This window comes from Acomys russatus, chromosome 24, assembly GCF_903995435.1.
Source record: "Acomys russatus chromosome 24, mAcoRus1.1, whole genome shotgun sequence".
NCBI lineage: Eukaryota > Metazoa > Chordata > Mammalia > Rodentia > Muridae > Acomys > Acomys russatus.
The window spans coordinates 49,457,908-49,481,955 of NC_067160.1; the positions used below are offsets into that span (position 1 = coordinate 49,457,908).

The 24,048-nt window shown below is 50.1% G+C and overlaps 2 protein-coding genes across 4 annotated transcripts in view; one reads left to right on the forward strand and one right to left on the reverse strand.

Moving 5' to 3' along the window:
• Nucleotides 1–24,048, reverse strand: part of Rpl12 (ribosomal protein L12) — a 1,083,577-nt gene that overhangs the window by 200,470 nt on the left and 859,059 nt on the right. The window lies entirely within an intron of this gene.
• Mvb12b (multivesicular body subunit 12B) overlaps nt 1–24,048 on the forward strand; it is a 155,908-nt gene that overhangs the window by 65,262 nt on the left and 66,598 nt on the right. For all 3 annotated transcript variants that reach the window (XM_051166254.1, XM_051166256.1, XM_051166255.1), the window contains exon 7: nt 20,276–20,370. In XM_051166254.1, coding sequence (XP_051022211.1) covers nt 20,276–20,370 — 95 coding nt within the window. The remainder of the gene's footprint in view (nt 1–20,275; nt 20,371–24,048) is intronic.

The following is a 24,048-nucleotide window of genomic DNA, read 5'->3' on the forward strand; positions in this document are numbered from 1 at the left end:
AATAATTAATTCAAGGAGTCCCTGGTGATCAGCACAGCCACTCTGCAGCTGATTTCAGAGGTGCTTGTTGGGGGAACATGTCTACACTCTGCAGAAAAGCCCATGGGGAAAGCTTCCCATGAAATGAGAGACAGGGCGTCACTGAGGAAGTTGTTTGAGAAGGACAGACAGCAATAGTGGGTTAGGTCTGAGAGACTGCAGAGGTAATCAGGAGAAAGGGGGGGTGGCAGATGGGTTTGCTGGGGGGTGAGGTGACACGAGGCTACACTGAAGAGCTCCTGTAGGAAGGGAGAATGGGTACCAAGCCAGCCTCCCTCTTTCCCATGGAGCAGCTGCCCTCAAGGGTCTGCTCTGCTTTCTGCAAGCTGTCCTTCCACGTGAGCGCCCAGTCTCTGGGTAGAGGCTACCATAGTGACCGCAGGCCAAAGGACTCTGTCTTCTGGACCAGCAGGAGCAGTGTTTAAACTTGGCTAGCTCTGAGTGACAAGTGAGCGGATGAGTCTGTCTCTGCTCCGGAGTGTGGGGCTAGCACAGATGGGTGGGCACTTCGTACTTCCTCACTTCCTGGTAGTGCTATCATGGCTCTGTCGTAGGGCATGGCTTGGGGTTACCATCACTTCTGCCAGCATCATTTCAGGTTGTCGTCTGTGCTGGGTGAAGTCATCTTAGATTCATCTCTGGTGCTCATGCTCGGCTCAAGTTTGGATTAACTGGGGAGGCTGCAGAGCCCTTGAGGCTCAGTTGCCTTGAACAAATAGAGCCACTCCCCACAAGACATGTGCTCTGGAAGGGCCAAGAAATGGGCATCGCCTCAGGCAGGTGCAAATTCCTTTCACACAGAATGAAGCCATTCTAATTTGTTTTCAGTTGCTGTGGAAAAACATTGACCACACAGCCAGGGGAACCCAGCCACAGTCCCATCACTGAAGGAAAACAGGGCAGAAACTGAAACAGAGGCTGCTTGCTCAGCCTGCTTCCTTAGAGCATACAGGACCACCTGCCCAGGGTTACCACCACCCATGGTGAGCTTGGCCCTCCCACATCAGCTATTACTAATAAGAAAACCGCTTCCCCCCAAAGACCTGCCTACAGGCCAATCTGATGGAGGCATTTTCTCAGTTGAGGTTCCCTCTTTCCTTATGACTCTAGCATGTGTTGAGTTGGCAAAAAACTACCAGTACAGGGCCCCTACTGTCCCAGAAGAAGCAGAGATAGTGCCCATCCTGAGCTTGTCTGCCACCAGGAGCCAGGTCACCCACCAGCACACCTGGCAGCCCGAGAGTGCCCAGGAGCTAGTGGGGCTGGAGGGTGGCACACCCTGCAAAGTGCTTATGAGGCTGATATATTTTATGACCTCGGTGCAGTTTATGGTTTACAATGGCTGCAAGGAAATTGGATCAGTTCTGTTTTACTTGCCAAATAAAACAAATGTCAAAATAGTCAGTATAAAATGTATTCTAATTTAGCTGAGTTAAGTCAGCCTGCGTTTCAGGAGGATCACCTCCTGTATGCAAATGCTGCTGTGTGTCTCTCCCAGCTCTCCTCTCTGGCTGAGTGTTGATTTACAGGCACTGTGCATGCCTGTGTGAGCCTCTTAAGTCATCTGGGTTTGGTGTTTTTTCTTTTGCGGGTTGTCTTGGATTGTTTTTTCCTATTCAACATCTTTGATTTAAAAAATAAAACACTAGTTATTTGAATTTTTCATTGAAGACAGGAAGGGCTGAGCATGCTGTTTTGCTCCTCAAGATGCCAGTTTTCTGTAAGGGACTGTAACGGAGTGACAGCTTTAAGGTAACTTGAAGACTCAGATACCCGCCCATAGGCTGCACCCTCCCCTCCCCCAACCCTGTCCTCCACCTTGTGACTTTCTGTCTTCTGGCTCCCAGCTCCAGGCCCCAGAGTTAGGTCAGACTGTTACTCCATGCCTGTTCCTGTTTCATTCTCTGAGCCTGTGCTTCCTTTGTGTCTTGCACCCCTCTGGGCCACCTGTGCTCAAGTCACTTGGGATGAGCAGTGCCCCCATTGTCACTGTCCCAGTGCATGCTGCTCTAGCCCTGAGGACCCCTTGTTGCTGCCCCTCCAGATGACTCCCCATCCCTGAGCACTGCAGAGGTTTTCAATCACAAGCGCAGTAAGTGCTTGTGGGAAATCGGCAGAATATAGAAATAATGGAAAAACAAAGCCCGTTTCCAGCGAGCAAATTCTCATAACCTTTTGTTAGACTTCCTTCGAGCTCTTTCCCCCGTGTACTTTTATGTAGGTGACATCATCACATATATAGCAAGTTCATTATTTTCCCATGGAGCGTTAAACCGCAAACATCAGGAGCACTTCCCTGGTCTTTGTGTGGGGACACCTGATCCAAGCGCCAAGGCACAGCTGCCAGGAGAGTGGTGATGAGGTGCCCTCTACTGGCCAGCTAGGAGGTGGCAGGAGGCTTGCTGGGTGGGAGCCACAAGCAAGAGGGAGATGGGGTGGATGGCAGACAAGCTGCAAGTAGTCTGGGAGTCTGTCTCAAAAGCGAAGGACATGCACTCTGCCAGCGCTTGGACTTACACATTCCCAGCAGCTTTTTGGAGAGCTGTCATTTCCAACTTTACTTCAGACAAAAGGGGCATTTGCTGACCTTTTCACAGGTGACAGGCACCTTTGTCATCCCAGCAGCACTGCCTTCTCTTTACCAGGAGCAGGCAGTCCCCACTTGAGCCTTCCCGCTGCTGCAGAGGCATTTACGGTAAAACTTGATGTGGAGCGCTCTCCCCCTCCGCCCCACCTTCCTGTATGTGGGCCCCTGAGTAGGCAGGGTGCTCACTGGTCATGCCCAGCTAATTGGATATTGAATTCAGTGGAGTTTGTATCAAAAGCAGTATAAGATGGCCTGGCAGAACAGTGCAGTGAGCCCTGGTTTCACCCACAACCTCTGCTTGGGTCTGTGGGATAAGCCAGTATGTCCAGGACCTGGAACCTGCATCTCCAGGTAGCAAGCATCCTGTCCCCTGCACATTATCCAGAAGGATAGGGTGACCTGGGGGCTGAGGACAGGTCCTAGCTCCCCACCCCTCTTCTGGGCTGGCCTCAGCTAAGTGAGCCAGCCTTGGTGGCTGGGTGGGGTTAGGGGTGTGAAAGGTGCTTCATGTTTTGCTCTGGGCTGCCACCTGGGTACCAAGAGTGAAATCATCTTCAAAGCACCCCCCACCCCCGCCTCCCTCTCACATATGGAGTCTCACATGTGGCCCTGCTGGAATGGAGAAGTTCTACAGCTGCCTGGGCTAAGTTTGAAAAGCTCCAGGAATCCACAGTTGAAAGTGTGCCAGGACCCTCCAAGTAGATAATGAATGAGTGTCCCTATGTTGCATGGATGTAGATCTTGGTGGGCTGCTGGCCTCAGCTTGCTGAGCAGTGGACTCGAAAGCTGGATAAAGACATCAGAGTCCTGATTATCAACCCACAGATGACACAGTCACTAGGAAGAGCGGGTGCGCCAGAGGGTAGGGTAATGCTGTATATACAGCCACAGCACCCATGGGAGCAAGGAGGTGGAAAGCAGTGGGTACAAATAGGACCTCTCAAAGGTCACATGCTTCACAGCACTGGGCCAAATCCAGGAGACCTGGCCATGCGTGCGGGCATGTGTGCGTGCGTGTGAAGTGATGGGCTGATCATGAGCTTGTTGTCATATGTCATGCACACTGCTGTGTGTGGCCAAGCTGTGTCCCTGTCATAGCTGTCAGGTTCTGTGGAGAGTCATGTAAAAGCTACTGAACTGCAGTGTTGAAGTCTAACCTGAGAACAGGTAGGCAGCTGGCCCTAGGTGTCTGAATGGTTAGCCATCAAGGAGATATCACAAGCATTTGTGAGTGGCTGATGAGGCAGGGAAGGGCTGAGGTGGGTTGGAGTCACAAGATTTGGAGGTCACCATTTCTTCTTTTATTTTCTTTTTGAGACTGGATCTCTCTCTCTCTGTAACTCTGGAACTTATTACTAGCTTATACTAAGACCAGAGACCAGAGATCCACCTGCCTTTGCCTCCTAAGAGTGTGTACTGCTGCACCCCAGTTCTCAACATTTCTTTTTTAAAACAAATAAATAAAACATCACAAAAGTAGATTCTGTGGCTTGAAGGAGCCACTGCTGAGGGTTGGCTGGGAAGTATCCCTCAGGCGCTTGTGTTGAAGGGGTAGCCTCCAGTGAGTGTTGGGGGTGAGGGATGTGTGCGTGTGTGCGTGTGTGCCTGTGTGTATGTGTGTGTGTGTGTGTGTGTGTGTGTGTGTGATGCTTTCCTCCCCCTCACACTGGTCTCCAAAGCAGGAAAGCTGGCTGACGGTGAGAGCCTTGAACCTGTGAGGCAAACCTTTCCTCTCTCACATTGTTTATCCAGGGTATATTGTCACAATAGCAAAAGGAGTTGGGATCTCTCAGCACTCCAGTGCCACTAGAGGAATCATCTCCTCATGCCTTAGTCAAGAAATGTTTCCTCTCCCTCCTCCCCTGACCAAGTTTACTTTCCAGTTGCTGTCATAAAACAGCCCAGCAAATGCAATATATGAGAGAAGGGGATTATTTTATCTCGTTTCCCAGGCAACAGCCTATCATTGTGAGAGGTCACAGTGGCAGGAGCTCAGGGGAGCTGGTCATATCACATCTATAGCCGGAAATGGAGAAATGTGACTGCCGCCGCATGCGTGTACTCCGCTTGCTTTGTCCACTTTTATACATTCCAGGGTCCCCTGCCTAGAGAATGTGCCGCCCACTTTGGACTGCGTCTTCTAACGTCGATTTATGTACTCAAGATAACTCCCTCTGAACATGTCCACAGGCCAGTCTGATTTAGACAGTTCTTCACTGAGACTCTCCTCCTAGGTGTTTCTAGATTCAAGTTGACAAATTAGAACAAGCATTATATGCCCTCTCTAGGAAATCCAGGTCCAACAGATACTTTGCCGGGGGTAACCTTGGTTAGTGGTGTGTGGGGAGGGCTCAGAGTGGGCATTGGCCACTGAGACCTGGTCCAAATTCCACAGGCACAACCCCTTCCACTCGAGTGCTGCTGGCAGTGATGGAGGCTTAGGAGGAGGAAAGCTGCCGCCGCGGCTTATCCCTGAGATGAGTACAGACAGGCATTCTAGAATGCCCAGGCCTTGTTGTTGGTGATACTATGTCTCAGATCAGTGTTGGCTTGTGTAAGCAACAGTTACTGTGTGACCTCTCCCTCCAGTGTCTGTCCAAAATAAGTGTATAGGACCCCAGAGTGCTAGACATACTAACACAGTCCACTTTGGTTCAGACCTTGAATGGGGCCTACCTGGAGCCTGGAACACATGCACACAGTAGCTGTGTTCCGCCCTACTCTCAGGGCTGGAGTATGACTCCCTGTAGGTACACTGTTGTCCTGAGGAGAAACCATACCCAGGCCTGCCTGCCCTTCATGCACACCTCTCTCCTAGGAGAGAGAAGCACTGTCCTGCCAAAAGCCACAGAGCACATCGCATGGTTTGCCGCAGCGGGTCTCAGCATCCTCCCCTCCAGATACAGCCTGCTGGGAGCCATTCCAAGGTATTAGGCAGAGCTCGCCTCTCTGCGGCCTGGTCCTTGCTGCTTAGAGGTGTTAGGGGATCTCCCAGTGATTTGTAAGCTCCCAGAAAGTTGTCAGTCACAGTTTCCAAAGCATGTTTCTCAGTGACAGACATAATTGTACTTAACTTTTTGCATGGATATTATCAGTCTGTGACAGATACTCTGGGAAATGGGGCATTCTGATGGCAGAAGATCTGTCACATGTACTTAGCCTTCCTCTCAGGAACACCAGGATTCAGTCACAACTTTTGCATGTCGGTGTCAGGTTTTGAGAACATAGATCCTGCTGACCTCAAAAATGGTTCCATCATTCGGGTCCCAGGGCTGTCATCTAAAAGGTTAATGGCCCTTCCTGCAGGAGACAGGAAATCACACCACCTACTCTCAGTGCTGTCACATCCCTTGTCAGCCCATGAGCTATATGCCATCCTGCCTGCCCGACCCTGCTCCCTGCTGGACTGGGGCCCAGTTCTGCTGTCTCATGAAATGTTCTGCTCCACTAGCAAAGTTAGTCCTCGGTGAGCAGAAGCCTCAGGTCACTAGCGGAATCGTAGTCCGCCCGCCTCCCGTCCTCCGGCTGCCTCCTGTCAGTCTTCAGTGACAAAATATCTTTGTCCACAGATGTATCCACTGAGGCAGGACTGGAGTGAGAGGCCCACATAGCCAAGGCCAGGGAGGCCTTGTCCTCCTCTTCCTGTGGTGGCATGTGCTTCCTGTTCTGCATGGCGGAAGATAGGTGCTGCAGGCCTTTGCCCATAAGAGTACCTGGCCGGTTGTACTGGAGCTGAGCAGAGGGCGGATCTGGTCAGGGTTGGGATGAAATGCTGCGGTTTGGTGTAAGGTTCATCGTTTCCTCAAGGGACGTATGCACCCTGCCTCCTGGTCAGGTTAGGAGACAAGGATGAGAGCTGGTTCCAAGGAGAACTTCTCCTCCCTGCTGATAGTGAGCTGTGGCACGCTCCTCTGTACATGCTCCTCCGTAGTGAGCCACTGGCAATTTGGGGTGAATGGGCACTCTGCCTGGATCCTGTCATGAGAGCTTGGGGCTCAACACCCCTACAAGTTTGATTTTCTTCTCTTCACATGAAAGACATCTGCATTTTGTTTGTTTGTTTGTGTGTTTGTTTGTTTAACAAGATGCTTGTAGAGGTGTGGACCATGGTATAAAGCTTTTTACTCAAGGTACACAGACCTTTGCCCTGATGTTTGAAACTATTGTGTGCCTTACACCACTCCCGGGAGAGGACCAGCAGCGGCTGCTAGAGGCCTGAGCTCCAGAGCTGGGGCAGGGATGAGGCTGCGGGGGTTCAGCCATGGCTCACCGTGGCAGCCACTGTGAGAATGAGTGTGCACCTGTGCCAGCCTCTTTCCGACTTAAATGTTACACTGGACTCTGGCTGCTTCTGCCGATCCTGGCTACCCTCCTGGCCCAAAGAAACAGTGATCACCATCATGACATTTCTTTTGATTCAGGGAGTGGTTGGAAAGAAATATGGCTACAGATTGGTGAAGACCTCTGAGTCCCAGGTGCCCGGCATGTGGAAAATATTTTCTGAAAGAATATATAATTTGTATACCATGAGCTAGTGTAGAGCCAGTAGTCAACATCACCCTCCTACCTGTTCTGTCTGTCCAGCTATTCAGTCTTCCAGCTGCAGGTTGTAGAGACCCATGCAACAGCGCTGGCCTGCCCGTCCCCATCTCAGGGACTCTAAAAGCAATACACAGACAACCCAAGGACAGCTCCACGGGACAGGCACTGCTGCCAGCCCCATTTCAAGTGGAGAAAATGGAGATGAAAGAAGTTAGGTCTCTTTCCTAATGTTCCACAGCTGATGTCTCAGAACCTAGATCTCAGCCCATAGGCTAGCTCCCTTCAGCTTGCAAGCTCCCCCTGTACCCACTGCCCGTGATTGCATGATCCCTCGTAGTTGAATTTATTGAGCTTTCATTAAGAGTTAGGCCTCTGCCTGATTGAGAGTTAAACAGGCTCCAGACCAGCTGCTAGAATGGGAAGTGGGTGGCAGGGACTTCCCAAGGGTCACAGGGGTTGGACTTAGCCTCCAGAGGCCCCTGGCTGGACATGAAGTCAGCAGTCTGAATTCACACTACAGGGGCCCGTGTGGCGCCATTTAGCTGTAGCTGCTGACCAAAGATAGTACAGTCCTGTCTGCGCTGGACAAAGACAGATACCCAAGGGTCCTCATGTCACCATCCCTTTGCGCAGTTCCAAGACCCTGCTTTGGCAGGGGTCCGGCCAGTATGATTTACTCTGGAGTCATGAGAGTTTTGTAAAAGCCACTTGCCCAGTATGGTGCTGGCGAACAGGGCCTTTGGCTACCTCTGAAGCCAGCCCCAGCTTAGTGTTGGTGTGAGGGTAAATTTGAAGGAGAAATTTCATTAGAATGCAGTTTGGTATTGTTAGATATGAGTGATGACTTTAGGCTGAGCAATACACTTTTAGATATTAATTTTTAATACGGCTTCTTGGGAAGTCAGGGCTTCTATTTAATGAAGAATTGACTATTAGTCAAGATGGCTCCCACCTCTGAGCCACGGCGGCGGCCGTCAGTCTCTCACACCAGGTTTTAACAAGGTGTCTGCCACTTGCAAATTTGCTAGAACTCTATAGCTTGTGTGACATAGTGAGTGTCTTATTTCTTACAGTGACAGTGTGTGGCTTCCTCATGGAGGTTGCCCTGGAAAGCTGTGTTGTGGGTGCCAGGTCCTTCCTGAGGCCTGCTCTCCCGCGCACCCCGCCTCTCTGTGTAGCCCGCTCCTGGCTGTGGAGAAAGGCTGTCTCAGGATTATGAAAATAGTTCTTGGTGTTGTCAGGCCAGATTTATCAGCTCACTTTGGGGTTGGTTTTGTGAACCTGGCCATTTAGAGGAGGATATTTACCTTTTATCAGAGTGGAAGTTGACAGTCTATTTGCAGGTAGCTCTGTGGAATATTTCACCTGGTCTCTAGTGGAAATCTGGCCGTCAGACAAAGTAAAACTGAGCATTGCAGCAGCACTCTTTCCCGGGGTCTCACCTCCCCCCCCTGCTAGACTGCTCTGTTTCAACACAGGGTTTCAATTATTAATTTGGATATTTAATAAAAATCCTTTGCCTTCAGTAACTTTCAGAAAACCTTCTGCGTTTATTTAGGTTGGGTTTTTGCCCATGGGTTGGATAAGTTTTAGCTCAGGTATCCTTCCTGAACAGCATAGGTTGTCTTTCTAGTTGAATAATATTAATAGTGATTATTAGAATAAATAATTGTTATCATTTCAGCTACAAGTTTCTGGGCATCTTGTATTAAACATCATGTAAATACTTACATGCGTGCACGTACATATATAGCTTTCATCTTCCCAACCACAATGCAAGGTAAACAGTCCAGTCCCTCTTCTGAGTCACCTTGGAGAGCTCATGACTTCCCCTGCAAAGAGTGGGGCTTAGGAGACACCAGCACTAGAGCTCAGGGGCCACTCCTGAGCTTTCAGCTCTTTGCCTCAGCGTTTCGTATAGCCAGCAGGTATGAACTGGCACCAGACCAGACACAGCTGGCTGTCCAGCCCATGCCCACACCCCACGTCCTCCTTTGCCAGGGCTATATTCTGCTAACCAAGATGTTTTCCACAGCTCTTAAGATAGAGTGGGCCGGAGGAGGAAAGTGTTGCCTGGAGTTCTTGGTCAGGGGTCTGGGCCTTCGAGTACTGCCTGGCTGCTTGCCTGCTCTGGGCTCTCACGCATGCAGCTCATTACGAGGCAGCTTGGCCTCCCTGCTCTGGAAAGGCGGCCATGTCAGCTGGAAGGGAATGAGAAGCCGGCAGTGCTCATGTGTTCCTGGTTTTTAGAAGTTGGGTCAGCGAGGTTTAGAGACTCTTTAAATATTTCAGTTTAGAAGACTCGATCATCTGGAGTGGAAGGGTAGTGCCCAGGCCCAGGCTAGGCTTTTTTCTTCATTTCTTTCATATGAGAGGTAGGTGTTTTGGCATTGCAGGGTTCAAGTGTAATAAAACTTAAATGCTGTGAATAAGTACAGTGATCTGGAGTTCTACAGCAGCTCTGAGAGTTTCTTCCCCTTTTTTATGTTTATTTTTGGAAGTAATCATGACTTGAAAAATAGCAGATTGGTACAAGGTTTGTAAGCTGGGAGAAAGAAAATTCCCAGGCTTTGAGGGTCATTCTGTAAGGAAGTGCTTTCTCTGCTTGTTTGGCTCTTAATGGAGGATTGGCAGCATCCTGCATCCACTGAATAGGTGGGAATTCAACCCGTGCATGTTCATGGGTGGTGAATGAGGCCATTGTTGTTTCTCATCCCAGGATACTTAAGGAGTCTGGGATTTCAGTGGCTCCCTGGCTTCCCCACAACACAGCAAGTACCTCAAGTTTTCCACTGAAGAGGAACAGATCACCAGGATATGCTCCCCTCTCCCCCAGAGTGTGCCCTCACCACCACATGAATAGCCAGGGGCAGTCAACCCAGTGCCCGAAGCAGGGAGACAGACCCTGCCCTCCTCCCACTCCAAGTCAGCGGGAACCTTGTGCGTTTGCTGTCATGTCATGTTCTGTGGGACATGCTCACTCTTCAAAGTTCTTAGAGTCTAAATTTCAGAATTTGTCACTTTCAAAGACTGTGTCATTAATAGCCATTATTTAGAACTGTCAAGTCCTGTGTGTGTGTGTGTGTGTGTGTGTGTGTGTGTGTGTGTGTGTCTGTCTGTCTGTCTGTCTGTCTGTCTGTCTCTCTTGTCTGTATGAGTCAAACATTTAAAAAATTGGCATTGCTGGTTGCAAACAATGCCTCTGACTTGATAGACCCAGCCCTCCCCACCCACAAGTGAGTTGTCCCCTGTCTGCTTTTAATCACAGCGAGGGTGGGTGGCGACAGAGACTGGCCAAAGCCTGGCCTCCTGGAACTCATTAGTATTATTGCCAAAGACAGGATTGTAAATTGAGAATTTTTTTTAACTGCTTGGAAAAAAATTTTCTATGTAATTATTTCATTTTATTGTTCTTACAAGAGAGAGAAGGGAGACTTTCTCATCGAGCATTTGAAACCCTAAATGAAGAACACAAACTTTAGATCTCACTGGGCGTGGACCCTAAGTGGTTGTCATAAATGCTGCAAAGATGGCATCTGGTCACCCTGGGGCGGGGGGCCAAGGGAGCACCTCCAAACCTGCATATGGGTGGCAGTTAAGAGACAGCACTGCCAGTCTGTGTATGCTAATGCGCGTTGTTATTCTTAACATTAAAATTCCACTAAAGCACTAATAATTACTGTTAATACCGTCTAGTGGAAAGTTACAGCAAAGGAGCAGTAGTAGAAACAGTATTTAAGGGAGAGCTGCCGGCATGATAAGAATGCAAATAAGCGTTATTAGCCTAATGATTTTGCCGTCGCCATGGTTGTGCGGCAGCAGTGTTGTGAATATGTCATCCGGCACCCGTGAATTTGGAAAGTGTGTCAAAACACAACTTCAATTAGTTTGCTCTAATTATGGCTCTGGAGAGTTTGTGACTACATCACTCCTCATTAAAAGAGATTTTCTTATATGGATTAATGTAATATACAAAGGAAAGTTTCAAAGTTCCTGACGCCATTTGCTCCCATCAGGAGCTTGCTCAGAGCGGGCCTGATAGATCCAGGGGTCTCCTGCTGTGACCGGATGTGGGCAGGAGGTCCAGTGATGGGTGGCTGTGGTGAGAGGGACAGTGTGGTGTTGGGCTGCGCAGAGTGCCTCTTTCCTTCTGTCCTGCTGAAGTGGCCATTGTGGGAGCATCTCCATGAAGCATGAAGCAGTGGCTTGGAGGTGGGATTGCTTACTTCTGGCTGTGTAGTCACTGGGATGGAGTCAGATGAAATGCCATCCCGAGTACATTCCTGGGTCCGAACACACCATCGTTCAGCCCATAATGGGCTTGCCGTGTGAGCATAAACACCTGAATTCACCTCGAAAAGCCAGATGTGGTGGGTGCCATGAGCACACTATGCCAGAAACACAGATGAGCAAGTTTGCAACTTCCCACAACATCAGAGTTTACCAAATAACAATAAACTCAGAAGGCTGAGTGGCTCTAATGGCAGCAATTTGTCATAAGCCCACCTTCCGTGGTAACTTGGCCAAGGCAAGTGCGAGTGTTCTGATTCCTGTCTCAATTACTAATGTTAACTCTCATACCACATGGCACACAATAAGCATGTCAGTATCTGTGCGTGGATGTGGTTTACAGACTGAACTCAGGGCAGGGATCAGAAGGTTTCAGAAGTGGGCTGGGAGTCCATGCTGATTAGTGGGAGGTGGGGGGAGCTGCCGGAACTGCTGGGTGGCTACCTGGAGCAAGCCTCTGTCTCCTTCCCTATGAGGGGGGAGAAAGGCACCTACATGCAGGCTCCTGGTGAGGCTTAAGTGGGGAATGTAGGTAGACCTGTTGCAGCTGCTGCTCCATGGCAGCCAGCAAGCAGCTTCCTACTCTCCAGGGCTCATCTCAGTGCACAATGCAGGTCAGTGCCGGCCTGGTTCTCCTCAGCCCTGCACAGCCAGAGTGGCCTGGCAGGGAGCAGCTGGGAAGGGGTTAATTGTGTAAGTCTTCCAGGCTTTCTCCCAGTTCTGCGATAATTTGATGAAGAACTTCACCTAATTAAATATTCAAATTAGGAATAAGTGTCAATATGGCTTCCCATTGCCTGGAACGATGATTAATTGTATTCAAAACTCCAGTGGCCGCTGTAATCTGAGCCGAACCATTGTACCTGATTATTTCTGTGCTGCATTTGCCATGTTTTTGTTTTAAGATTTAAACTAGTAATTGATTTGCCATATGCTGTCGAGCTGTGCACACTTTAAAGCCGAGCTGTAGGAACTCGGGGAGTTATGGTTTCCTTAGTCTAACTATGACAGCTTTGGGGTTGCTGTTGCTGCTGACTTGTCCCATGCATTATGTTCTGGCGAAGGCTGGTGGGATGGGGGAGTTGTGGAGAGGTGTGTGGGGGGGTGCGGCCTTGGAGGGAAATTCACCCTATGGGTTGGGAGGCTGGAGTCACACTGATGAGGGCCAATGCGTGGCTTGTGTCTGTGCTCTGCAGTTCCTCAGTGAGGTAAGAGGCTGCAGCCGAAAGAGCATGGTTTCAATGACAGCCCAGCGGTTTTCTTTCCCTGTGTGACCTTGGACGGTTTCCTTAGCCGCTCTGAGCCACTTTGTTCCCATCTGTAGAATACTGTGTACCCCTGCTGGGTTGTTTAGAGATGGTCATGAGGTGTATGGACTAGCAGTAACTGTCACAGTCTCTTGCAGGGACAAACCTCTGGCTTTCCCCTTAAGGCCTTCTCCATTATCTGAGTCTGCACCCGTTGACCATCTTTCCCACCTGGCATTGTTGCCTGTGTCCTGCCATGTGGCATCTTTTGAGTTGTCAGTTTGACACATGAATAGCTATTTTGTTGCCTGAGCCTTCCTCCCCACCCCCTTTCCATGTGGGGCCATGCAGGAGACTTTCAACAGGTGTTGGCTGTTTGCCCCACCCACATGCTCTATGATTTTAAAACCAAAGCCTGAAACCCGATACTCCTGTAGTCTTTGGATTTTACAGCTTTTCTCTTTGTGAAAGATTTATGTATGTTTCAGTCTGTGGTCTATAGACTTCTTCCGAAACCATCTCAGCACTTAGCACAGTACTGAGCTTATAGCAGGAGCCCAGTTAAAGATGAGTAGACAGGGCTGGTGAGAGGCTTAGCAAGTCAGGTTGCTTGCCACCAAGCTTGACAACCTGAGTTCTATCCCTGGCCCATGCTGGGAGACAGCTGACTCCTACAGGTTGTCTCTGACCTCCACATGTACCCATAAATGTTAAAATAAACCTAAAAAAGTAACCAAGTGGACAGAGTCTGTGGCTACTGGTTAGTGACAGCAGACTGTGTGCACACCGATAACACTTGTCTCCTCTTGGATTGGGCTCTGCTCCCTATAGGAGAGTGAGGCTCGGTTTCTGTCTGGGTGTGGAAAGCTGTAAGCACACAGCACTCACTTGCCTTCACTGGTGTGAAAATGTGTCACATCAGACTATTAAAAAAAAACAACAGCAGTGGCTTCTGGGAATGGCCTTCAGGAGCAGCAGGAGAAGGAAAGGCACAACTGCAAACAAGTCCAGACCTGTAGCTGTTGAAATACTGTCTTTCTGTTTCCAAGGAGCTGGGTCCAAGGAAAAGTGGTCTCTGGCTTTCCTGCGGCTCTTCAGAGCTCAGTCCCAGTGCAGGTGCTCAGGGGACCCAGAAGCAGGAGCCTTTCTGGAGATCTGAGAGAGGGGTCTGCATGCTGGCCAGGTCCTTCCAGCTGAAAACGATCCATTTTAATTACCTTCAGGGTGAGCCAGCCCCTGAGCATATGGTCCTTAAGAAGCAAGGGTCCCCAGACTGTCAGCGAGTATGGGCACTGGCCAGGGACCTCTTTCTGACACCATTGACCAGCTTGTAGTGGGGACTATTCCAAAAGGTGCTGATTAAAACGCCAGCAGGTGCAGTGGAGGTCCCGTCCCTGTGGCTCCCACACCCTGCTCGCACCAGGTGTTTTATCAGAGCCTTTTTCTTCATTAAGTGGTGTTCATTAAGCACGTCCTCACACCTGGTGCTGAAGCTGTGCATCACAGCCGACTTCTTCCCAGTGGTGTTTTGTGGGAATAAAAGGGAATTTCATTTAGCTGTTTGCCACTTCCCAGCACCACTTTAACCCAATTACCATTGCTTTTGCATGATTCTTCCACCGTCCCAACTCTCCTTCGTGCGCTGCCTGTGGTCATGTCTCACAGACATGATGTAGATGGTGAGACAGACCTTTCACACCAGTGCTGTGCTGGCACCGTCCCCTGTGCCGTCTTGCTGAGAGTCTCCCCTGGCTTTGCCATTGTCGTCTTTCTGAGCAGAAGGGAAGCAATGTCCCATGGAAGCCAGCATTAGCAGTGGAAAGCAGGCAGCGGGGGGTGGGGGGGGGGGAAGAGTCCGCTCTCCTCTGGGGTTACTGCTGGTGATACCACGGGCATGTTCAAGAGGCAGATGTCCTTTGGGCCTGTTGGCACTGCACCTATATCCAGAAGTAGGTTGTCCTCAGGGCTGGCTGTGACGTGCTGTTTCAGAGCTGCCTAACAGCTGTTTTACGGAACAGCATCCAGCTCATTCCTCCCTCCTATTTGTTCTGCCCCTGGCAGTGTTAGGAGGTCATCAGAACTGGCCCCATTTTGCTGCCCAAAGCAAATGCAGCCCGGTTCCTGCTGGCTGAGGTTTCACTCCACACATAGCCCTTGCACCAGTTCACTCAGCCCTCTCCCAACCCTGACCTCCATGCCCACCACTTTCTGTGTGTGTCACTCTTTATGGTAATCTAACAGTGTTGTCTTCAGGTTTGCGTAAACCTTCATAGTTGGAGTGGAGTTGGCATCCGTGTCTAGCCGGTCGCTGGTTGGCGATGTGTGCCTTTCCAGCTAGATTCTGTGAGAATGCCAGCTAGCCATGCTTTCTATCTAAAGCACCATTTCCCATATCCCTCACTGTCCTCACGTTCCCAGCGAGAATGAGTAAGCCTGTCTGCTTCCCGTTCCCAATCTTGGAATTAACTGGGACATTTATCTCACTGTGTTGCCAAGGTTAGCCCTTAACTTCCTTGGTAGCAGATTAGCAGCTGCAGTTTTAATGCACTTGTTCCTGAAAAAGAGGCAGCAGTGCCTTCTTTGCTGTCTTCCACCAGAAGAAATAAAGCGGTTTCCATAAGCACAGCTCATGACCTTCCAAACTTGGAGTCTCTGTCATCTTCAGGCACTGAGTGTGATGGGAAAAGTCAGCTCACATCTGTGTTTTCCAGGACTCCACCTGAGACGCTCCCTCTGCCGGTTCCGGAATCCACAAGCTCCTTTGTCTTTGCTAGTTAGAGCCTTACTCCTAGGAGAGTGTTTGCAGCTTGGTTGAAGTGGGGTCTGTATAAGCTGTGCATACCTGACATGGTGGATGTGTGTGTGCACAAACGAGACTCTCACCAAAGCCAAGGTCACAAATGTACCCCCCACAAGCCCTCTGTGCATCTCTGTAAAGCATCCTCCCTCCCCTGGGCAACCTCTGGTCTAGCTCTGTGGATTAGTTTGCATTTTCAAGAATGTTCTAGATGTGGCATCATATCGTGTGTATTATTTTCTGCCTTGTTTTACTCAACATAGTTGCCCTGAGATTGGTCCATCTTGCACATCAGTAGTCTGTCCTTTTTTAATTGCTGAGTATGACACATACACGTTCCTTAGGGATGGGTCAGTTCCAGTGTTGCAGCCATTCATCTGTTGGGTTAGCTTCTTCTACGTTGTAAGTGTTCTGAATATGCCCAAGGCAGAAGCCCCAGGCATTCATTGTCATTTAAGACATGTTTATTTTTATTATTTTTGCAACTATATGTATCAGCATTTTTGTGGTCTATGGTATGTACATGTGAGAGCAGGGTCCAGAAGAGGGTGTTAGGTTCCTTGGAGCTGGAGTTACAGGTGGCTGTTTGCTGTCTGATGTGGTGCTGGGAGCCACACTCAGGTCCTCTGCAAGAGCACGCCATGCGGGACTAGCTTCCCAGCCCTGGCCTCAGGTTTTAATTTCATCGTTTCGAAGTTTATTGAATTTTTTATAGTTTGTGCTGGTTTGGATTTTTTTTTTTTTTTTGGTTTTGTTTTGTTTTGTTAATGAGACTGGCCTGGAATTGATCATATAACCTAGGCTGGCCTGGAGCTCATAGTAATCCTCCTGCCTCAGCCTCCTATAATGCTAGGACTATAGGCATAAGCTATCACACATGGCTTGGCTTAGCTTTTTAATGCCCCGTTTGAGGAAAGTAACATAGCTCAGTATTATGGAAAGTATTGTGACCTCGTACCTCACCCAAAGTCTCAGGGACTTGTAGGTCCCTGGAGCACACACTGGAATCTGCTACTTCAGAAGGTGATTTTCAAGCCTGGGGAAACAGAACAAAGAGGCCCCTACAAGCATGAATAGGGGACACGACATAAAAACAGCAGCCATCTCTAACAGAAAGTTAGCCACTGCCCCTCACCACTGTCTTTGGCCGTTTAAAGAGAGAGCAGAGCATGCTGCCTAGCAAAGCCGTCTCCATTCCGTGTGACCACTGGGTCCACAAGATCGATGGCTGCATTTTAAAAAGTCACACAGACCTGGAGTCAACACTAGAAAATACAGATTTAAATTAGCAAGGAAAAGGCAGAATCAAAAGAAATAAATTGTGCTGGCAACTACTGTCACGTAATAAAATGTCATCTGTAACTGAAGGGCTTTTGTACAGGCTGTCTGGGGCTCGGTGGCTGTGTTAATTGAATAAGGTGCCTCACATTGACTCGGGGGCAAGAATGAAATTTCCCTTAGCATCTATTTCGCTGGAGTAGTTGTTGGCAGCGGCTCATCTGTTACAGAGCCACCAGCCCCTCTACACTGATTTAGTGGCTCCAGAAGCAGCATGGTGCAGCCAGCCTCCCCAGGGCAGGTCCTGACAGGTCCTGAGGGAGGGAAGCCGGGCAAAGGCTCTCTAAGGGCTTTCATGCCTTTCCATCAACCAGATGTTGCACAAATTGTTATCTGTGTCAAGTAACAGTTGTTGATGACTCATGATTCCCCAAGACCTCTGAGGAGAGGGCAGCCTGACCTCTAGGTTTCTTGGGCATTCATGTCACTGTCTGCCCATGGATTGGTCCCTCTGGAGCCCCCTGTTTCTGTTACACAGTGGACACCAGCCACGGTCACCTCCTGGAATATCTTTGTGGTAGTTGAGGCTCTGCAGCCCTTGACCCAGCTGAAGAAAAGCCGAGTGACCAGACTGGTCCCTATGACGTCCTGTCCCTCCCATCTCGATGACATTGATCTTGTCTGCATTGGCGAGTGCCTGGGGCTGGCAGGTTCCAGTTTCAAATGTGGGAAACTAGATTTTTCCATTCTTGCAATACTACAGGTGCCAGCTTAGCCCATCTAGCAATCTCCTAAGATTTGTACAAAGGCCTTGAACTATTTTAGTACACAGTTAACACAACTGCAACTGTCCCCTTTTAGTATTGGGTATCCTTGGCTTTATAAGCCATGCCACAACGAGAGTATGTACTGTGTATGTAAAGTTATCCTTGAATTGGAGGAAGCTGCGTTCTCCAAACCATTAGCCAGGCTAGTCCTGAGGATGAGAAGGAGGCAAGTGGGAAGCCTTGCTGGAAGAGTCCCAAAATTATCCCTAATTATAAGTCAAAATCAAATGTATTCATTCAGTAAGACCCAGACCATTTTACAGGGCTTTGTTCTTAGCACTGGAGGTGCTAAGGGGAAGAAAAGTGATGCGTATCAAATTCTTCCCCGCAGAGGGAGGCTGTGCAGGGAGCACGGTGGGAAGCATCATTAGAAAAGGATTCATGGGAGGGGGTACCTCGTCAAGGGTGACCAAAGCCGGTGTTGGTGAAGCGGCCTGGCCCAGAAAAGCTAGCCTCTGGAGAGCTGCAGAAGAGCAGGTCTGAAAGCCACAGGGACAGGGCGCAAAACGCTGGAGCAGGGAATGGCGAATGTGAGTGTGGGGGGCTGGGCTGAGCCAACAGGACCTCACAGACAGGTGGGGGTTTAGGGGGGTTCAGTCTAAGGCAGAGGAAAGTCCCCCATGAGTTTGCACTGGCCCTTAGGAGCCAGGACTCCAGGAAGAAGGGGTTTACTTGCGCTCACAGTTTGAGGATACAGTCTATCATGGAGGAGTGTCTATCCCGGATGCATGGTGTCAGCTGGTCATACCGTGTCTAAAGTCAGGAAGCACCAAAAGATGGGCACTGGTGCTCAGCTTGTTTGCTCCTTTTGTTCACTCAAGCTGATGGGATTTAACCCTTGTACCAAGTTAAAGGGTTCATTCATGCTCAGTGACACCAGTTCTGCTTGCCTTATGACCTGTGCCTGCTAGGAGATGACACATCTCTTCAGAGGGCACTCAGCCTCCAGGTACTAGTATTGACACTGGATCCTAATCCAGTGAACTCCCAAGGACAGTGTCCTTGACCTGCATAGGGCAGGCCGCTAGGGGTCCGTCTGTGTAGTGTGCACTGCCGCTTGTTGGGGTTGCTATGCTAGTACGTGGCGAGCATCTGGCGTCGGTAGCATCGCTGGCCAGGACACTGCCATCCTGCTTGTGTGGCTTCTCTCCATCCTGACGCAGCATAGCTTAAATAAAGCTGCCATTACCTCCAGAAGATGTGGGCTTCTGTGCTGTCTCTCTAGTCCCATTCTTACTGGTTTGGCTGTTACCAGGCCTGTTTCCTCTTCTGTGAGTCATCATCTGTGGAGAGGATTAGGCATTGGGTGTGAAGCTGGCCACCCCACGTCTGACACAGGGAGCTGCAATTGAAGCTCACTCCAGACTCAGCTCCTGCCTGAGCACTGGTGATCTGTCCCCTCGGTCCTGTGTGTCTCTGCTTCCTTCCTGAGAGAAACGTCGGTGCAAAAAATGTAGAAACTTGATTTCAGTTTATCGCTTGTCTGCTGAGTAGCTCCTCCCTCAAAGACTTAGGCTTGTCTCTGTGCCCTCTTAGTCCTGTATTCCCAAACCTGCGCATGTCACCCCATGTATGTGCACAGAAGTCTTCCTTTCTCCCACTGTGAGTTCCGGGATGCTGCAGCCACTGCCTTCTTCCTTCACCCACCTGCTTCCTTCTGTGGCAGAGAGGCATATGCTACACGTGCCTGAAACACTGTGTGGAGAAGTACAGTGCCTGAGACAGCAGCAGTTGTTGCCACAGAAAGACCAAGAGCATTAAGTTCAAGCTTTGCTTGGGTCCACCAAGTGTTCAATAATTGCTCTGTGGCAGAAACCGTCCTAGCAAATAGGTGCCAAGTTAACACTTTGGCCCTGCCATTGAACACATCCTGGCCCTGAGAGATACCATTCAGGCAGTTGGGTGAGGCAGTGAAGGGTGAACAGGAATTCTGTTGTGACTGCCCCTCCAGCATCTTTGTGTTGAGTAATAGCTGGATGTAGTGCAAGCATAGGTGACTGAGCAATTTCAAGCCAGCTCCAGGCGCCCCTCTAGGGAGTTGGTGGTGCTGTGGTCCCTGGACTTGCTGGGCCCTTAGGACCTCCCCATCACCATGGTGCTCCTTGCCCGTGTTGTCTGAAGGCAGCCATGATGGTGTTGAGTGGGGTACTTGCTTGTGACATAAGCGTACTTGCACTCTGCTCACAGGTTCACAGACAGCTTTGTGGGCTTCGGGGAGCTACTTTCCATAACACATTGCTATATTCTCTGTGCCAGGGGATACAGACAGGACACAGTGGCTCAAAGCAAGGTACCAGGTTCACTGTCAGAGGTCACTAGTCTCCTACCTAGGAGTCCTAAGAATCCTCCACAGCCTGTGGGGGGTATGGAAGCCACTGTTCCCAGCCTGGGTGTTTTGGTCATACTGATGTATCGTATCTCACTCTGAGCCCTGGGTTAGACTGCCAACCTCTGTGAAATGTGCTGTGGGATGAAAGAAAGTGGCTGCTGGTTCCTGGAGAGGGCCAAGGCTGAGGGAGAAGATGTGGGCCTACAGAAGCACCTGCGCTGGCCTCTCCTCACTCCTGTTTCGCTATGGATGACATCATGTGCTTTCTGAGTCTAAGGGCCACTGCACACTCCTTGTAACCAACCTTCTCCCCCCCACCCCCCTGTCTCTCTCTCTTAGGCACATCTCACTAACGCTACCAGCTACCTTCCGAGGCAGAAACAACACCAGCACAGACTATGAGTACCAGCTCTCCAATCTGTACGCCATATCAGGTATGCAGGCCACCGTGCAGAACTGTGCCCGGGGCCACCTTGTGTATGCTGCCACCTCTCATCCCCCCCCCCCCAGAGGCCTGTCCCTCCTTCCCCACAGGACATGGCCTTCCCTTTCCTTTGTGTTAGAACTTAGCGAAAGGCCAAACGGCATGTCTGGAAGCCAATGATGGGCAGCGTGTGGGTTTCTCAGGATGGGGGATGAGCTGGGGGCACGCTTTCCACGTCCTGCACCAGCCAGCGCAGACAGACCCCCACCCCCAACACACACAGAGCCCTGCCTTCCATGTCCCTGCCTGTCTTCACCTCACATTTCTCACAGTCAGTGTGTCCAGCGGGGACACAGCCTGTCTGGCCCCCCTTGCTCACTCAGAATCCGTGTCTGTGGTTTCTGAACTCAGCCTGAAAATGGATAGTGTCACTGCAATAGGAACTTCACCAGGGAGGAGAAGGAGGGCGAGGGGCCTCACTGCAGAACCAAGATTCATGAGGTGCAAGACCATACAGGCAACTCTCTAAGAGCCCAGGAAACCCACAAACGCTCCCCATCATTGGGGCTCCAGACAGGGGTGTTTGTCTGTCAGGGGAACGAGGTAAATCGGTGCCACTTACCAGCACACATCCTTAATGCTGAGTGACAATTTGAACACAGGAACATGACATTCATTCATGTCCCATAATGAATCGGTTATTTAAAAGGTAATCTCTCTCTTTTTTTCTAAAAACTGCAACTTCGGGTTACTAAATAGATGAACTCCAACAGTGGCATAATTCTTGTCAGTGTTCGTTTCTCTCGTTATGATCACTCCCTAATAGGTTTGGAAGTGAAAGAAAAAGCAGGTTGTTCCATTTCTGGGCGACAGTCCTGTTAGGAAGGGGGAGCCCTGAGTCCCTGCCCTGGCTGTGCTCCAGGAGCCAGGGCAGGACAGTTAGCGTTGTGTCTAAGAAAAGCGTCTCTGGAGATCATTGCTTCTGTCCATACCATGGTTGTTTCAGGAGAGCCACCAGGGAGTTTAACGAGTGTGGAAAGGTGGCCTGTTTTGTAGAAAAGCTGGCTATTTCCCAGATGCTCGGTGGCAGAGTGGTACCTCGCAGGACTGTAAAACCCAGGCCTATTCCCCTCAGACCCACACAAGGAAAGTCCCCTGCACACATCTTTTTTCAGCAGCTTGCAAATCTTAACAGCTTTGGCACTTGGGCTGCACCCACCATCCCTGTGTCCTCTAATAGCTGTCCCAGCTATAGATGCTGTCTCAGCAAATGGCCCACAGGGCGCATGCTCTGGTCTGGGAGGAATGTTTCTGTCTGGCCTGGACCACTGCTTCCTCAGTGCAGCTTTGATGAAGTGTTGACTGGGTTCATTTCAGCTGCTGGTTTAGCAATAGCAAGGCAACAGGCTCTGGACACAGCAGAGCGGGTCAGAAACTTCCTGCCCCGTTAATGTAAGTGACAATCTGTGGGATTTTTGTCTTCAGAGGTAGTTGAGTCTCCAGCGCAGGCCACAGGCAGCGCAGGTCTCCTCAGCAGCTGCAGGCACCGACTCACTCTGCTACAGGCAGGCTCTCACTGTACCACCAGAAATACCCTGCAGGCCCTGAGGGCTCCAGGAGGCCTGCAGGCTCACCATGGCAACTGATGAGGGGGATGGGGGCTGAGAAACTTGCCTACCACCCCCCACCTCACCCACCCCCACCCACCCCAACCCCCCGTCCAGCCACACTGGCTGCCTGCCTCTGTCTTGTCCTGACCCAAGGGCACAGAGACTACCTACCTGTCACTCTCATGTGAACACTTATCTGGTACCAAGTGGCACACATCTCGGTTTGGTATAAAGTAAGGGTTTCCAAAGGTTTAATCCAAAAGCAATTAAGGTGACATGTGCCCCAACCAGCCAAGCCCAGTGCTGACTCCCCAAAGTGAGGTTCTGCAGATCATGACATGAGTCATCAAACTGTCTCCTCCCAGCCACCAGCACGCATCACCCCTCCAGTACTGAGCCCTTGGGCAAACTTCTGGCGTGCTCTCTGTGGTACTCGAAGGCAGCCAGAGCCATTTGATAGTTTATAGCCCTTCCTAAGATGAGGAGATGTCACAACAATGTGACTAGAACTGTAAAAATCAGTAGTATTGAATACGTATGGGGACATTTACTTTTTGAGTGTTCATTCAGTGCATTCAATGATTCCCTCTTCCCTGAGTCAAGACAGTCTCTGCCCCGGGGCCTGCGTAGAGAGCCTTAGCACAGAGTGTCTGTGGCAGCAAAAGAGACCATGCAGGATGCTGCCAGGCAGAAGGGAAGTGCTGAGCCAGCATCTGCTCTGCCCAGGAACACTGGGTGAGATCCCGTCAGCCCATAGTCACATGATCTGCCACCTGCGTGCTTCCAGGGTCTAGGGCCATCCCCACTGCCAGATTGTTCCTGTCTGAGGCCTCCCCCCACTAAGCCGGGCTCTGTGCTTTCATAGCCATCCAGTGGTTTTTGGTGCTCAGCACTCGTCAAGCACATTTGGCCATGATCTACCCAGTCCAGAGGATACTTGTTGCTCCTGGAAGTGGGTGAGAAACTCGTTGGCTCAGTGCTAAAATCCTGAAATGTTGATATCCCTTGTGCTGCCGTCTTGAATCCTTTAAAAAGGCCATGAAGCGGTCATTTGGTCTTCATCCTTCCTCTCCTGGGACTTCTTCTAGAAAATTCCTACAGATGTGCACATGCCTGTAAACCCAGCACTCGGAGGCAGAGGCAGATATGAGTTCAAGGCCAGCCTGGTCTACAAAGCAAGTTCAGGACAGCCAGGACTAAAGAGATAAACCCTGTGTCAGAAAGAAAAAAAAAAAAGGGCTAGGGGTGTGCCCACTAGGATGAGGACTGTGGTGCTCTGAAGCAGGGAGAACAGATGTGTGTGTGTGTGATATGTACTACTTGTCCAAGGCAAGGCTGTCCTACAAACTGCCTGCCAAATGGCCTGGCTTTTTAGCTAGCCGTAAGTGAAGGGAGCGTGCACAGAACATGGCCAAGTGAAAAAAGAAATCTAGCTGAATGTTCATTTTTAAAAAATAGGTTCTAGGAAGAGTTACACCATGTGTAAAGCAGTTTCTTGTTTGGGCAAGCAGTGGCCTGTGCCTCTCTGAGTGTCCCCTCTCATGCTCTCCTGATGTGAGTGAGCTCCACGGTCACGCCTGAGCCCTTGGAGGGCTCCTCTCAGCCTTAGTACCACATGTGGGTCTGACTGCATCATTCTGCAACCCACCCTGGGGATGTTCCCCAGCAGGATTTCTCTTTTGGACCATATCTTATTTTTTAAAGCTACTTTTTAAAAAATGTATTTATTTATTTTATGTGTATGAATATATTGACTGCATGTATGTACATACGTTTGTGCCTGCCTAGCGCTCACAGTGGTCAGGAGAGGTGCTGGATCCCCTGGAACTGCAGTCACAGATAGTCGGAACCCCAGTGTGGGTGCTGGAAATTGAACCCAGGTCCTGTGGTAGACCAACCAGGGCTCTTAGCCACTGAGCCATCTCTCCAGGCCAGCTTATTAATGGAAAGTCTCCTATTTTGGAAATTGGGCGCTGTCAGCAGTGGCAAGGACAGGAACAGCTGTACTCTGCTGTGCGCAGTGCCTAGGCTCTTTTTGGACAGGAGACACTTGGCTTTGATACAAAAAGGCTTTTCAG